General features: G+C 49.3%; 1 protein-coding gene across 1 annotated transcript in view; it reads right to left on the bottom strand.

The window, feature by feature from the left end:
• Positions 1-14927, bottom strand: part of ATP2C2 (ATPase secretory pathway Ca2+ transporting 2) — a 27517-nt gene extending 12590 nt beyond the window's left edge. The window contains exons 1-12 of the mRNA XM_075161501.1: positions 14829-14927; positions 7982-8092; positions 6563-6679; positions 4650-4739; positions 4534-4569; positions 4380-4441; positions 3095-3203; positions 2865-3014; positions 2703-2771; positions 1791-1866; positions 1479-1545; positions 93-217 (exon numbers count right to left, since the gene is read on the bottom strand). Coding sequence (XP_075017602.1) covers positions 93-217; positions 1479-1545; positions 1791-1866; positions 2703-2771; positions 2865-3014; positions 3095-3203; positions 4380-4441; positions 4534-4569; positions 4650-4739; positions 6563-6679; positions 7982-8092; positions 14829-14927 — 1111 coding nt within the window. The remainder of the gene's footprint in view (positions 1-92; positions 218-1478; positions 1546-1790; positions 1867-2702; positions 2772-2864; positions 3015-3094; positions 3204-4379; positions 4442-4533; positions 4570-4649; positions 4740-6562; positions 6680-7981; positions 8093-14828) is intronic.

Below are 14927 nucleotides of genomic sequence, written 5' to 3'. Positions count from 1 at the left end.
GACCAAGGCTCACGTGGCCAGCCCGTTGCTATTCAGTTCAGATTTTGAAGCCTGTCAGATGACCAAGCTGTGTGGCCCCTTTGCAGCCTTACCTAAGGTTTCTACTATGGGCAGCTTCTTCACAATCACCCTTTTCTTGGCCATCCGGAGAATGCCCAGCACCAGCGTTACGGTGACCACAATGGGAAGGCCCTCTGGGATGGCAGCCACCGCCAGGCTGGGGACAGTGGAGAGAAAACAGCTTCAACATGGGGGTCAAACTACAAGTACCGACCAAAACATGTCAAAGGGACATTTCCGTGGGGTGAGTTTTCCTGCTTATATGTGCGTATCTGAGTGGGAGCGTGCAGTGCTAACCACTGGGACTGCTGGCACACTGGAAATACAAAAGCAGGATATATTTATCCAACTCCAACCTTTTTCTGCATAATTTTGACAGAGCAATTACTTTTCTTCTTTACATTGCCAAAGAGCTTTAATTTCTGGCTAAGTAGGGGTTTAGGGGTTGGATTTCATTTCATTTATTTATCTTTCCGAGGATGGAAGTTGAATATTCCTTGGCATCGCGGCTCACACGTTAGCTACTGGCTCCTGGCCACACGCAGCCCCTCATCTCCCCTCCCACATGTGGGTACAGGCTATGGTGGGACAGAATCAGCTCCCACACGTCCCCACGCTGCACACTGTGAATCGGAGCAACATCAAAACCTGCAACACCTGACATGCTAGAAAGATCCAGACACAGCCTGTATCTGTCCCTTAGTTATTCCTTGGGTAACTCTGAACACTTCTAGGTACGTGTAAAAAGTAATCAAGGAGGACTTTGGAAACTATAGGCTGTTCTCCAAAACTCAGGCTTAACCACTTTTCTTCTCCACCACGTCCCCCCAGGAGACAGGAAGGTGGGCACTGGGCCAGTTTGGCTTCTCTGTTGTCCCCTCATCCGTGGTTTTGTTTTTATTTCCATACAATATTACTTTTTTTTTTTTTTGAAGGATTGATTTTAGAGCCATGACAACACCAAACAACAGGTTTTATGGGTGCTACTAAAACCACATGGTTTATTATGCTTCATTAAGAGGTTGTGCATGCTTTTTATGCCGCATAAAATGCACATTCCTATCTTTAGACGTAAATCCAGTAAGAACAGCAAAGACTAATATTTGCTGTTGCTACACTCCCACTAAGTTCATAGTACAGATGGGAAAGGACATTCACAGCAGGATGAGGTGGAAAAACCAGGGAAGATTTTCAAAATACTGATTCCCAGAATTAAATAAACCCTCAAACTTGTTTTTTTTTTCTGCTAAACTCTATTGTAAAGCTCATATTAATTTCACCAGTGCAAGATCAATACATATTTTTGAAGGGTCTTACTCAAGTTCTCTCTTTTGTGAAATGTCCTTTGTTTTGAACAGGGAATTCCCTGGGACATGTCTCATCAGAAATCAAAGAGAAAGGCGCTCTCCAGTCCTCACCTAACTCCGATCGTGAACATGCTGAGGAGATGCTTCCCTTGTAACCAGCCAATAAGCATTATTAAACCTGGTGGGGGAAAACCATCTGATTAAAAAACCTCAAGAAAATTATAAATCTCTAACCTGCTTTAGCTGTTGTTGAGGAACGGAGTATGCAACGAGGCCCCCATATCTCTCCTTCTGAGGAGTCTCTGCTTGAACCCCCAAAGTCCAGGTAACCCACATCAACAAATACTTTTGTAAAAAGTGGCCCTGGAGCACGGAGGGCTTTCACGGCTGACCGTGCAAGTATGAGCATTGCGTCCTACTCACCGATGATGCCAAAGGAGAAAAGAGTGAGCTGCTTCCCCAGTCTGTCCATGCTTTTCTGGAGGGGTGTTTTGGGGGTCTGGAAACATTAGAGTAGAGCTGGTTTTCTTTGCTTGTTACGCAAGATGAGAAGATGACCCTCAGCCCAGAACAACTGACCCACACGGTCCTGGTTATCGCTACCCTGGTCCCTGCCGCCGCCTGATAGACCCTAGTGCTTACCCACCCCAAACCCCCAACGGGGTCTGCTGGGCACAGACCGTCCCGCTGAGAGAGTCTCTGCCTCAATGCATCAAGACAGGCAAAAAGTGGAAGAAAAAAAAGAATTACATTCAGTCCTAGCTGGGAAGCCAAGGTAGAGACAGACTGAGGGCTAAATCAGAAAAGGACCTTAGCGATTGGGTCCAGGACTGGATATCGTGTGTGCAAAGCCTTTGGGACAGGGATAAAATGTCCGGACCCCCATCCCTGTCCCAGAGGCTTTGCACGCCCATTGCCCAGAAGTGTCTATTTCTGCTTTGCTGCGATTTCTTGCATTAATGGATCAAGAGTTAACTAGTTTCTAGACCCTCATCTGTGTTAGCTCAGAGCTCTGGCCCATGAAATTTTGGCAGATATAGAAGTAAAATTTTATATATGTAGTGGAAAGTGGGGGTGGGAGGAAGAAGAAACCGTAATGTTTAGGTGACTAACAAGCTAGACACAAGCTGAGGATCACAAGTCTGGATTTAGAAGCCTAAGTCCTGCTTATAACCACTTTCTTTGGCTACAGCACTTTGGCGTCCGTCAGTCACACAGGCGTTTTGTGGCAGAAACAGAAATGAACCCAGTGCATTAACTCGTGGAACTGCTCCTCCTCACAAACTTTCATCCAGAACATCCACCGTTCCCAGAGAGACACAGAGACTTCGTTACCTCTTCAGCCTGCATCATTTTGAACACCTCTCCAAACTGTGAATTTTCACCCGTCCCAATAACTACGCCCTGAAAAGAAGGAAAAAAGAGAGGGGGAGATGAAAAAGATCTAGAGATTCTGTAACTAACGTCAAGGAAAAGATCGAGGCTGACAGGACTCACTTTTCCCTTCCCGTATCGCACCAGGGTCCCCATGAAAACAACATTGCTCAGCGTGGTTATGTCCCCGGCTTCCAGTAACACACTGTCAGTCTTGTTGCAAGGCTCAGCTTCTCCGGTAAAACTGGATTCATCCACCAGCAGATCTGTAACCTGATTAAAAAGGCACATTTCTGGCACCGTTAAGACAAGAAATTTCCAAAACAGGCTCTTGTACGTGTAGCTGTATTTACCTCTATCAGCCTGAGGTCCGCAGGAACCCTGTCGCCAACAGACAGGTATATGATATCTCCAGGCACAAGCTCTCGCGCTAGAAGATGCTGCAGTTTTCCTTCCCTTAGGCTACATTAGACAAATGGAAAAAGAAGAAAGGAAACCAGGCTCTGAGGTTTTTATTCCTTCTGCAGGCTGGGGAATACGCCTGGCAAGAAAGCAAGGGCCCTGCCCCAAAGAACTTCCAAAGTAAACAAGAACATAAAACCTTCATATCGATGAGGAGAGGAGATTATGTTCCGTTTGGGCTCAGTTTTAATTCATAAATGGATGGGCAGGTTATGGAAGACTTGCATTTCAGCAATAAGTGACTTAAACAGTACTTGTACAGTAGATAGGAGCGGCCAGACGGCGTGCTTTCCTGTGGCTCATGCTTTAAATAATGACATGCAGATTCTTTAACCTAAAAAGAAGCTTTTTAAAGCTAGAATTACCACTGACATTTCACTATTGTATTAAAAGTACAGCCTTTCAAGTGGTTAGATGCTTATGGTGTCATATCATAAATAAATAAAGAACAGTTTGTAAGATCCAAACCTGGGTGAACTTTGGACCAGAAGAAAATCCCACGCTGCTTTTGCAGTGCAAGGTTTCTCTGGACCTCACAGCTTATTTATGTTGGCCATGATTTGCAAAGACATAAATAGGAAAAGTGTTTCATGTAATCTAAAGCACTGATACCGAGCATCAAAGCAGTCAGGGAAGCGGTATCTGATACACCCTGCAACTGCTCCGTGGGCAACGGTGTGACTGCGCTCGCACGTGCTCGACCTGCACCGAAACGCCCGGTGTGCCCATGCCCGGCACGTACGCGCAGCGACGGGCAGACATGGGCGAGGAAACCCGGCCCACGTGCACCTCCGCTCATAAGCCTTTTTGTGCCAGTCTCCTGGGGGCAAAATTACCCTCAAGCCAAAAAAATAGGCAGGTGAGGTTTTTCCTGCACGGGGAGTCAGCGACACGCAAGAGGCTGCAGGGACCCTTATGCGGGGCATGGAGCGGGATGTTTCTGGGACCCTCCTGTCTCTCAGCATTTATTCAATTCCACTGGGTGCCTACTTTAAAAGTCAGAGTTATTCCACCCCCTTTCACCCTGCCTTACAGCTGCACCCACACGCGGTGCCACCCCTCCGGACACCGGGTTCTCATCACGTGCGTGACAACCTGAAGTAATTCTCTTCACCGGTCGGTTCTGCCCTCGTAACCCAAACGCTGCTAAAACCCACCGAACCAGGCATGCCTCACCAGTTGCACTCGGGGGGCACCAGCTTGTTGAGTTCTTCCAGAGATTTTTCTGAGCGATATTCCTTTTAAACGAGAAAGGAGAAGAAAGCCAAGTTACACGAGCGGACTCGCTCGTGACAGCCCCGGCCGCGGAGCCGAGCTCCGGCTGACGTACCTGGATGAAGGCCACGGTGACCACGATGAGCACCGCCTGCGAACAAAGAGGCGTTACAGGCGTGGGCACACCAGCCTCGGAGCGAAGGGTTGGGGAGCGGGAGAGGTACCACCTACCATGGCGATGCTCGCGGCGTCCTCGTATTCTTTTGTGATGACGCTTACTAAGGCGGAAGCCAGCAACAAGAGGATGAGGGGATTTTTAAACTGAAAAACAAAACAAAACAAATTGCAATGTGAAGTTAAATACGGCGCTGCCGAAGCTGAGCTGGCCTCAGACCTCTTCGGAAAGGATGAGGCATGGTTTGGCTGCAGAGACCCCCCCTTGCTCACGACAGCAGCATCGCTCTGCCCGGGCAGGAGGTGCAGCGCCTGCGCTTGGGCTGAGGCCGGATCCTGCACCCGCGCAGGGGACAGGCGGTGCCAGGGGCCAGCAGGACGAGGCAGAGGCTCACACCAAAAGACAGGAGTTTCCTCTCTTTTCCCCCACTTGCACAGCGAGGCTCGCCTTTGCAGGCGCACAGGGCAGGACTGACTCTAAAAGCTCCTTGGAGGCACGACAGGTACAAACAAACACTTTATTGTCTTCTTAGAATTTGAAACCAGAAATCCTCTTTCTTTCTTTTTTTTTTTTTCCCCCCTCTTTAATTAATCTGCTAAACTCTGCACTGGACCCAGGGCTGCAGGAGTCAGATCCGCACTTTTTTCACTTTTAAACACAGATTTTAAGGACCTTTCCCCTGCCTGAGAAAGTTACAGCTCCATTTAGCTGATGTGGGAGTTGATGTAAGGGAATTAAGTCAGGCCAAGACAAAACTGCCTGGTTTGGGTAGCAGATGTGTGGCCACGCACGGTAGGAAAGCCAAGGTTTAAATTTATTCCTTGCTGCAGCCAAAGGTGAAAGTCCCTTCTGTTTCTCTTTAGAAAGACGGGGCGAAGGGGATGCTTTACAAAAACAGCAGCTGAAGAAGCCACGTCAAGAGTCTGCTGAGGGAGGGTGCTCAAGTGCAGAGGCGTGAACGGTGTGGGACTGCGAGAGCCCTTCCAGAGAGACCGGCAGCTTGCGGAAGGGTCAGAGACGCGCTAAAGAGTTCGTTTGGTGTCCCCGTAGGAGAAACAGTTTGTTAAGGATGAGCAGAAAAAAAGCACCATCTCACTTTTTATTAAGAATAAAAGAATCCTCGAAGAGACTTAGCGATGATTACAAAGTGCTTAAAGAATATTAATCACATAGGGAAAAAGGGATAATCCGTGAAATAAAAATAAAGTCTTTCAAAGCAACTAAAATCTTCATGGTCCAGCTAAGCAAGAAGAAAATCTGTCAAATTGCTGGTTGAAAATAAACAAACAAACAAACAAAACAGACGCTTCTTGTTTGGTTAAAAGCTCTAAAAGAGAGGCGAAAGATGCGTTAAATACTGATGAGAACCAGTTAATAAAAGCAAAACTCAGGGATAACTCAGCTGGGGAAAAACAAGACAGCAAATACCACCTTCTGCCTGGTTTTTTGGGGGCAGCTGGTTTGAAATCGTGGCTCTTCACCGTGCGTGGCACCGTGGATGAAGGTACCTGTGGCCGATGTCTTGCTACCAGAGCCACCGGCACGCAGCTGACTCTACAGCTGCCTCTGCTCCTGCTGGAGGTTGGGGGCTTTCCTTCACTGGGGTAACCGAAATCAGAGGGGCTCTCAGCTGCTGCTGGTTTTCCTCGAAACTTTCATGATTTTATCATGAATAAATATGCTCCAGAAGTCAGGTCACTGATCTATGGCTTTTGATTTGTGGGCTGCGTGGAGATAAAAAGGTTTATTTTTATTTTAAGATGTTATCTTCACATTAAGTGACCCCGCATCTCGACCTCACACTGGCTTTCCTGGGGGAACAGACAGTTTCTGTACCTGGAGCACATCCTCTTCCAAGGCTGAATCCGTGGAAGCAGAAATCCTGAATATTTCAATGTAGAGACATACTCAGGCCAACCCAGGCAGGGTTTTTTTCTGGGAAATAAGAATCTGTGCAGAAAATCCTTACCTGGTCTAGATATTTCTTCCATATCGGCTCTGTATTCTCTACTGAAAATTCATTCCAGCCATGTTTTAGCCGGCGCTGTAGCACAGAAAACTCAGAGAGTCCAGTTTGTAAGTCAACCTAGAGGGAAAATTTAAAAAAAAAGACAAACCAAACATTACATACTGTAGAATACTTACAGAAAACTTCTTAAGGCAAAGTTATGTTAAAAACCTGCAAGTACACTGGGCAAGATGTTCATGGTGCAGTCCGCAACAACAACAACAAAATCTATCCACTGTTTTTCTGTTTAAGTATTTATTTTTGTTAAACTATAAAACTTTACCTTCAACCAGCACAGAAACCCATAAAGTAAGCATGAGTTAATTAAAAAAACCCATATTTCCACAAGTGAGAAACCATATAATAGTGACAAATTAGAAATCTAAAATAGTAAAGGAAAGAATTTATTTCGAGTTTCACTGTACATTTAAAGAAAAAATAAAAATACCCTGACAAAAATCAAAGAGAACAAATGGAGTAAGATCTATTTTGCCTGGATCTAAAAAAATAGCAAGGTCAGACACCAAAATATCACTAAGCACTGTAGCTTTCCCTGGTCGTGGGGACTCAGCCTTTCTAAATTTCCACCTATTTTTCAGAGGTGGGGTTAAGCGTGAGTTATAACATCAGATTGTTTCTTTTCCCAAGGGCAAACTCCAGTGCAGACCGAGTAACCGGAGTTTCCTCCCTGAGCCCCTCCGTCCCTCCGGCTGCGTCCACGCTGCGGGGAAGCTGGAGTGGGGCCGGGGCAGAGCGGCCGGTCCCGCCGCCGCAAACCCCCCTGCCAGGGCTGATCTCCCCGCTCCGCCGGGCAAAGGGGTCCAGCACGAGCTGAGCCGGGTGACGGCCACAGCTTCGCTCTTTGCTGGGGGTAGGGACGGCGAGATGAATTTATATCTAACAAGCTGCGAGCAAGCCTTTGAGAAGTCACTAGGACAATAAATGCGATGGGGTTTGCCTCTGAAACGAAACCTGCTACGAAAAGCAAGGGAAAAAAGTGCTGCGTGCATTTGCACGACGTTTTCCAAGGAGCTGCCGATAGCTCGAGCGGGTCGGGCGTGCAGCCTGCGCCTGGGCTCCTCCGCCCGCTCGGCGGAGCACGGCCAGCGCTTCGTCTTCCAGGCCGGACAACCGAACTGCTTCACCTGCAGCTCGCAGAGCCGCTCACCTCAGTGAAGTCCTTCCCCAGGACAAAGTGAAGCACAAAAACCCGATGCTGAGCCTCGGCCAACACCGGGATTCGTCCCAGGTAAAGGCACGTTGGGCAATCCAGGGGTTTGCACGTGAAACCAAAGACCAATTTTGCTGCTCAGTCTTTTCCCAGAGGCAGAGTACACAGACTGCGTTGCTATGTGCACAGAGAGCTCTACAAACCCTTACGTTTAAAGCTTTTGCCAAGTCTTCTTTATGGCATTTGCACGCGTCTTTCGGGGGCAGAACTGTCACCGCCTTCTCCTGCTCAATTATTTTCAGCTCACACTCCTCATGGGTCTGAGTAAACGAGATAAAGCTGTCATTAGGCAAGAGCACAGTTCATAAAAGCATTCCAGCATCTCTTTGCTTCTTCCCTTAATCCCCTTCCCTCACCTTGCCAGCCGTGTGACTTCACAGTTAGCTAAAACACTTCCTAAATCGCAGCACTTTATAACGTTCACTAATAAATCTTTATTATGGCCTCAAAGCCGGGTGCACATTTTTGTAGTGGAAAAAAAGGTTATTAGGAGCTGGATCACCAAAAAGACAAGCGCACGCCACCGCCGTGCTCAGAAGAGCGTGCCGGGCTCTGCTGTTGGCAGGTATCCTGCCCGAGACGAGCATTTTTCCATGCCAGTACAGCCCACTGCACGCTCGATACTCAGAGCAAGGAAAAAAACCTTTGCCTTGTTAAAGATGTAATAAATGAACAGAAAATGTGAGCTAGAAAAATCTCTGAGCCAGCGGGAGAAAGCAAAAGTCTCCTCTCCCGTCTCCACGGCCGTTTTCCTCCACCGCTGGCTCTGCAAACGCCTCCCAGCAGGACAAACCCTTCCTGCCCCGTCCAGGCAGCCCGAGGGCTGTGCCGAGCTCCCAGCACCCAGCGGCTCAGCACCCCGACCTCTCTTCCCTTTCGAGATCCCTCGTCTCCTTTTCCAAAACGCTCTTTCCAGAGCCGCAGCATCGCCTGGAATCCCAGCCAGGCACACGGCGGGGGCGAAGTGACCGCTGCTGCGGGGTCAGTAGGGAGAGGGAGAAACCTCACCCTTCCCGAGGGACAGGAACATCCATTCCCGTTGACCTCCGTTCAGAAAGCACAAAAGCGCGTGTTCATCGAGAGAGGGATCCCGAGAGAGCGCGGTGCCCAGCCCGCGGCAGAGCTCAGCCCCGCGGCCGGCTGGCGCTTGGCAGGGCAGGAGGAATTGGGCACCGGCTCCCCGCTACCAGGGCCTGGGGTCTTTGCTGGGGGAAACGTTCAGGTCTGGCTCATAGCAGCACCTGAGCAAGGGTTTGGAGGACTTCAGAGGTGCCTGAAGGGGTATTTGGAGAATCAGCCCTCCTATGAATATTCAGGAGGTTTCTAGGAACATCCAGGTTTGCAATCTAAAGCCCGAGATAAACGCAGAAAATCTCTTTGGCTCTTCACTCGTGCCGCTCCACAGAATTGGTTTCTGTCTTGTGGCTTCTGGAGAGCTCGCAGCAGATGAGAGAGGAGCATCTCCAAGCCCTGCTCCTTAAAAAGGCTTTTGCCACTTCCATATGTTGCCAGCCCCCTTTTTATCTCTGTTTACTGACCCACAGTACAGCCGCCGGCACGCGAGATACCGGCACTGACCTGCTCCCGGCAGAAAGGCAGAAGAGTTTGCTGTGACCCCTGGGTCTGTGCAGTCCTCATTCAGAAGCCGTTTTGCCCCAGGAACACCCTGCCTTTCCAAAACCCCAGCCATTTGATTTCCCCAAGATTTCCAAGGATTTTCCTGCTTCCAAGCGTCGCTCACACTGGTGACGACGTTTTGCCCAAAGAAGCTGCAGTATTTCTCCACTGCTTTGAGGTGTCCTAGCACCGGGCATCACTCTTATTTCCACATTTCCTTAACAGACATCCCTGGAAGTGACAAAGAAGTCCTTCCGTGTTTAAAACCAACAATTTATTCCTGCTTGTGTGTCCTACTTGTACAAATTCACCGGTTCCCTGTAACTTTGTTGACTCCTGCAGGACTCGTGCATCTAAGGAGATGGAAGGACTTGCTGGGAAGAAAACTCAGGGCTGTCACATATAGAAACATACCTTACATTCGTTACTGCGCTGGTTTGATTAACGCGGTTTCTAGAGGCTCCTCTCTGCTGCCGATGGCACATGCAGGTATCAAGGTACAGCCTTGCCTCGAAGGAGTTTAAATTTTAATTAAAGGAGCTGGAGAAGAGAGCCGGGCAGGAGGGTAACCTGCCGACAGCCCCCAGCGCCAGCGGGGGAAGCCAGGGCCCAGCGCTGTCACTAACATTTACCTTGGGAAAGGCGTGGAGGGAACGAATGACAAAAGCTCACGACGTATGGATGTACCCGAGCCGTACGCAGCCAGTGCTGGCTGCGGATCGATAGAAACACCAGCAGCTCCATGCTCCACACAGCCAGGGGCTGGTGTGACATGAACAGCTTTATTGGGATGAGTTAATTTGCATTGATTAGCTCACACCTGTAAGCGGTTTCCTCTGGACAAATGAGGCACAGCTTTTCCTACCAAATAAACAGCTCCAGCAATGCAGAAGTTGGAAATGCATCCGTGGAGCCCCGGCTCCCTCCTCCTCTGCAAAGCGCTGCGGGTGCAGAGCCCCTTTGCCCCCGAACACATCCCACCCCAGGTGTCTGTTGGGCACCAGGCAGTGTCCTGAGCAAACCTCTTCATAAAACCTCTCGTTGTGCATTAATTCCTTTTCTATTTACATTGTACACCAGATGTGGGCTATCAACATCATCCAGTTACATTTTTAACCTTTATCCTTTAGGCATAACTCAAGCACGAGAGTGCACGACTCCAGACAGCAGGGCAGGAAGAAGTAAAAAAAAAAAAAAAAAAAAAATTATTAGTTTATCTATTGCTTTGCAAGATCAGGAGGTACTGGAGGCCGTACAGAGCAGCTGGTCGTGGCTGGGAGCCGTGCAGAGCCTGCCCCAGCGCACCTCGGAGCACGCCCGGCGCTGCTGGTACCTGCGCCGCTGCCTCCGCATCCCGCGCCCCGAAACAATCCATCAGTTGTCGCGCCGAGCAGCCCGTGTGGGAAGGAAGAAAGCGTGGGGGCCTCCTGCAGAGAACATAGCCCTTTCTGTGTACTCTGGCAAACAGCCCAAAAGAGGAGTTCTCGGGATTTCCCCCCCACCTCTGCCTTTACTGAGGTTTTGCATATTTTTTTCCCTGTTTTAGATTACTTTGGACCAACTAATATATTGTAATCTGGTCAAAAGTGGGCTGGGTTATTTAGTCTAACAAGAAACCCTTTAAAACAGTAAGCAGAAACCCTCTTCTTGTATGTTCCTCATCCTTACTAGAAGAAATAAATCAAATAATTCCCTCAAAAGCCCTATTGCTTTTTTTGGTGCACGTGGCAGGCGGAGGACCTGCGTTTCAGGGGTGCAGGCAGCGTGAAGGAACCAACCCAGAGCAAACCACAGCCCTGCAAGCGAGAGGTTGCCTCACTGGGCTTCGTCATCCGAGCCCCCAGCCCTTTCCCACCCACCACCGTGGCCTCAGCTCCTCTCACACAGCTTCTTGCCCCCCCATCGCATGTCTATAGGAGAATTGCGGACTTTCTACGTGAAATAAAGCCTCTGGTCTCCCTGCTTGCAGATATAAGCCTCAAAATAGACACTTTGATTGTTCAAAAAGCCAAGGGTTTTTTCAGAAAAGCTGCTTTAAAACTATTCCCTGGATTTTAAGCTGGCCCCAGGGGTGTTGGAGGGCTGACTCAGGCTGGGTGGGCAATGCCCAAACCGTGGGCTCACCCCTCCCCTCACCCCCACTGCTCTCTTGCTCCTACTCAAACCTGGCTTTTTTTTTTTTTCTTAATTAAAAAAAAAAAAGCTCTTCCAGCTCCCTTTAATCTAAAGCAAAGCCCCTTGAGCTGAAAGATGGCATCGCCCCGTCACTGCAGCTGCCAGCGATCCCAGCTGAGGGGCCTCCTCACCCACCCAAACCAGCCCCACCCAGGCCCCAAAAAACCCCCAAACCCAAGAGTTTAAGGCAACTTCATATCTAAGGTCTCCTGGGAGGGAGGTGCTGCAGCCCTCAGCCCAAAAACCTGTGGGAGCTGGAGGGAGGGAGGGAGTTAACTCCTTGCCTGCTGGAAGCTTTTCAGAAGCGAGGAATTGGGCTTGAGACCTCTAAGGGGCTGAAGACACCCGTGTGTCTGCAAGTGAAGTCCCACGGTCTTCCTTTTTTCACCTGGAAGGAACGCTGCACTTTTATTTAGTTTATTTTGAGGGCATACAAAAAAATAAGTACCTGCATGGTAATAAAGCTCTTCTGATAGGGATGCTCTGCATATCCAGAAGGATATGGAGCCTGTGAAAGTCTCCAGGAGATAAATGTTCATTGGTATGAAACCTGAAATGGAAAAAAGCCTCGACCCAAACTGGAATAGTAATAGGAGAGGGCTGGGAAATACCCGAACTCCGTCTCATGGCTACTGAATCTTGAACGGATCAGGTATTGTGGGGGAAAAGCTCAAAAAGGGGTTTTGCTGAGGAAGAATGGAACAATTGCAAAAGAAAAGTCCTAGCAGCTCCGAAGAAACTCTGAAGATCTTAATGCACTAAAATCTGCTACGCAGACGTGCCTGGGGAGGGAGCCAGCTCTTTCTAAAGCTGATAAGGGAAAAAGCCCCTAAATCACAGCAGGTCCCTGGCGGGTTGGCAGTAGATCTCCATGACGAACTCTTCTCCCAACCCTATGCTCTCCGAGACCTTAAAGGTGTTTCCATCTTGCCCTGGGATTCAGTTTTTTTGGGATGAAGGGGGCAGAGGGAGGCCTGTGCCTGCATACTCGGCTCCCTCCCGCTGGCACCCGCCTGTGGCTCCCGCGGGACCGGGGCTGAGCATCGCCAGCCCCGGCGGCACCGTGTGGGGAAATGGAGGCCACCCCACAGTGCGGAGGTGGACAGCTTGCTCTGGACGGTGTTACAAAACCCACCCATCTCATCAGGTTAAAAACTCTTGGGAGCGGAGGGCTGTGTCCGTTGGGTGCACTGGGTGCCACGGGGCTGGCCCTGGTGCATGGGCAAAGGGAAAGGGAGATGTGACCCGCACCGTGCACAAGGGGTTTTTCACTTTCAAACCCACGTACGCACACAGGTACGTGTGCTCGTGCACACACACACACCCTTGGATGCTCAGAAGAAAAATCCTTGGATGTTCTTCAGATTTCTGCAGGAAACACCTGGTTCTCATAAACTGTAAATCGGCACCACAAAAATTCCCTGGGATTCTGAATGGGTCACTGTAGAAAAAGGGTTGAAACCGTATACGGCAGAGTCTAGACACAGGCTGTGCTTGTGCTTTGATGTGAAAGTTAACTGTTCTGCCCTCTCCAGATCACAGCATCGCCAGAGCCGGGGAGCTGGCCATCACCTCGCAGCTACCAGCGCTGGGGCTTTTCCTTCACAACCCACAATTTGTTATTTATCCTGGCTTGAGTCCCAGCAGATCACCCGGACTCACATCTTTAAGGCCCGGGACAACCCTTTGACCAAAATCCTTAAGATCTATAAGATTGAAAGTGCTCTGTTTTCAAATAAAGAAGCAAAATGCCATCCTTAGAGGAAACGTGAGTCATTTACCAGCCTAAATCGTAACCTGAGAAGACATTCTTGATTTATCAAGTTCCTGTTGTCATTTCGCATTGCTGCCCACTTCTACGTCTGCAGCCAAAACGCTGCTCCTTTCCCTGTCCTGTTATAAAGGTATCACACTCTGCACGGACTAGAGCTAAAATTCAAGAAGGGATTATATTTGGAAGGAAATACGTGTCATTTTGGCACAACAGAGATGGCAGCGCCGAGGAACAAGCCAGACTAATTGCCGGTGGCCTCCTGCCTATGTACGATCAGAAATCTCAGCTTCCCATCAAAGCGAGATTACAGACACTTCGACCTCAACGAGATCTTCCTTTCCTGGGATTTTGAGCTATGTTTAAGTCGTGTAGAGCAGCATCGCGCAACGCGCTGCTCAATGTCTTACTTTCTTCTCCCAGTAGCACTGACCAACCCCCATACTGGAAAGACGAGACTCAGAAGAGAGCGGAGGATTAGCTGAAATAACATCTGAGAAAAGACCTCAGTCAGGCAGTCACGGAGAAGAACATGAGTGTCTCAAAAGTGTGTGGATGGTGCTTCTTGGGATGGGACTAAGGGCTAAGCCTGCAAGCTGAAGGAATTAGACAAAGCGGGTTTATGTGGGAGGGCACCCAACTAATCTGTCATGTGGGAGAATAAAATGGGGCTTGAGCAATGGAAATCCCTACGCTGAGCAAACGTGATAATAAAATAATCCCAGACCTGAAGGTTTTGGAGAAAAATAAAGAGAACAGCAAATGTGACACCTAAAGCACCACTGGCCACTCTTTGGTCCATCTGCACCGAGGAGAGGTAGTGAAAGGAGGAGGGAAAAAAAATCAATGTTCATACATCAGCTTTTTTCAAGAGAAGAAAGCATTATTTCGAAGCGGACGCCGCAGGTCTGAGCCAAAGCTCTTCTGGGCCATTCGTTACCAGCGATGACTGCAGCGACAGATCAGGTGGTCCCTGCCCGTCCACCCGCCACCGGCACCGCTGGCAGGGGCACCCCCGGGACAGGGTCAGCCTCGCTCTTCATATACCCTTCTGCTGAGACAGCGCTTGCATTTTGTGCAAGCACTCCAGAAAGCCTCACACAGCGCCCGGGGACCTCACGGCAGTCGCTCCGCTACGAGTTTTGTTAATTTTGAACCTCCTCAGTGCAGAGAAGAATGTTCCTGGCCAGGACTTTGGCCTGAGCTATACGTCCTGGGAGTATCGCATAGAAACAAGTATCCCCATCTCACCCCGCTGCCTGGTAAACATCATTAATCTCGTCCCCTGTTGTACAGGGAAGGATCGGCGCAGGGAGAGGAGAGCGCAGCAGCAGCAATATCAAGTTACCCATGGGACAAAGCAGAGAAAGTAGACAAATTTAACCCCAATTACACAAACTATTTCAGCAGGTCCAGGCATAGGCAATCCTCACCTCCTCTTCCGGCTCGCCGCTTCCGAGGGGCTGATATTTCTGCGCGAAGCGGAAAAACGACCTTTTCTGGAAGAGTTTGGCGAAACCTCCTTCTACCAT

This window comes from Calonectris borealis, chromosome 12, assembly GCF_964195595.1.
Source record: "Calonectris borealis chromosome 12, bCalBor7.hap1.2, whole genome shotgun sequence".
Classification (NCBI taxonomy): Eukaryota; Metazoa; Chordata; class Aves; order Procellariiformes; family Procellariidae; genus Calonectris; species Calonectris borealis.
The sequence above is the reverse complement of the archived record's forward strand: the minus strand, read 5'-3'. Positions and strand labels throughout refer to the sequence as shown.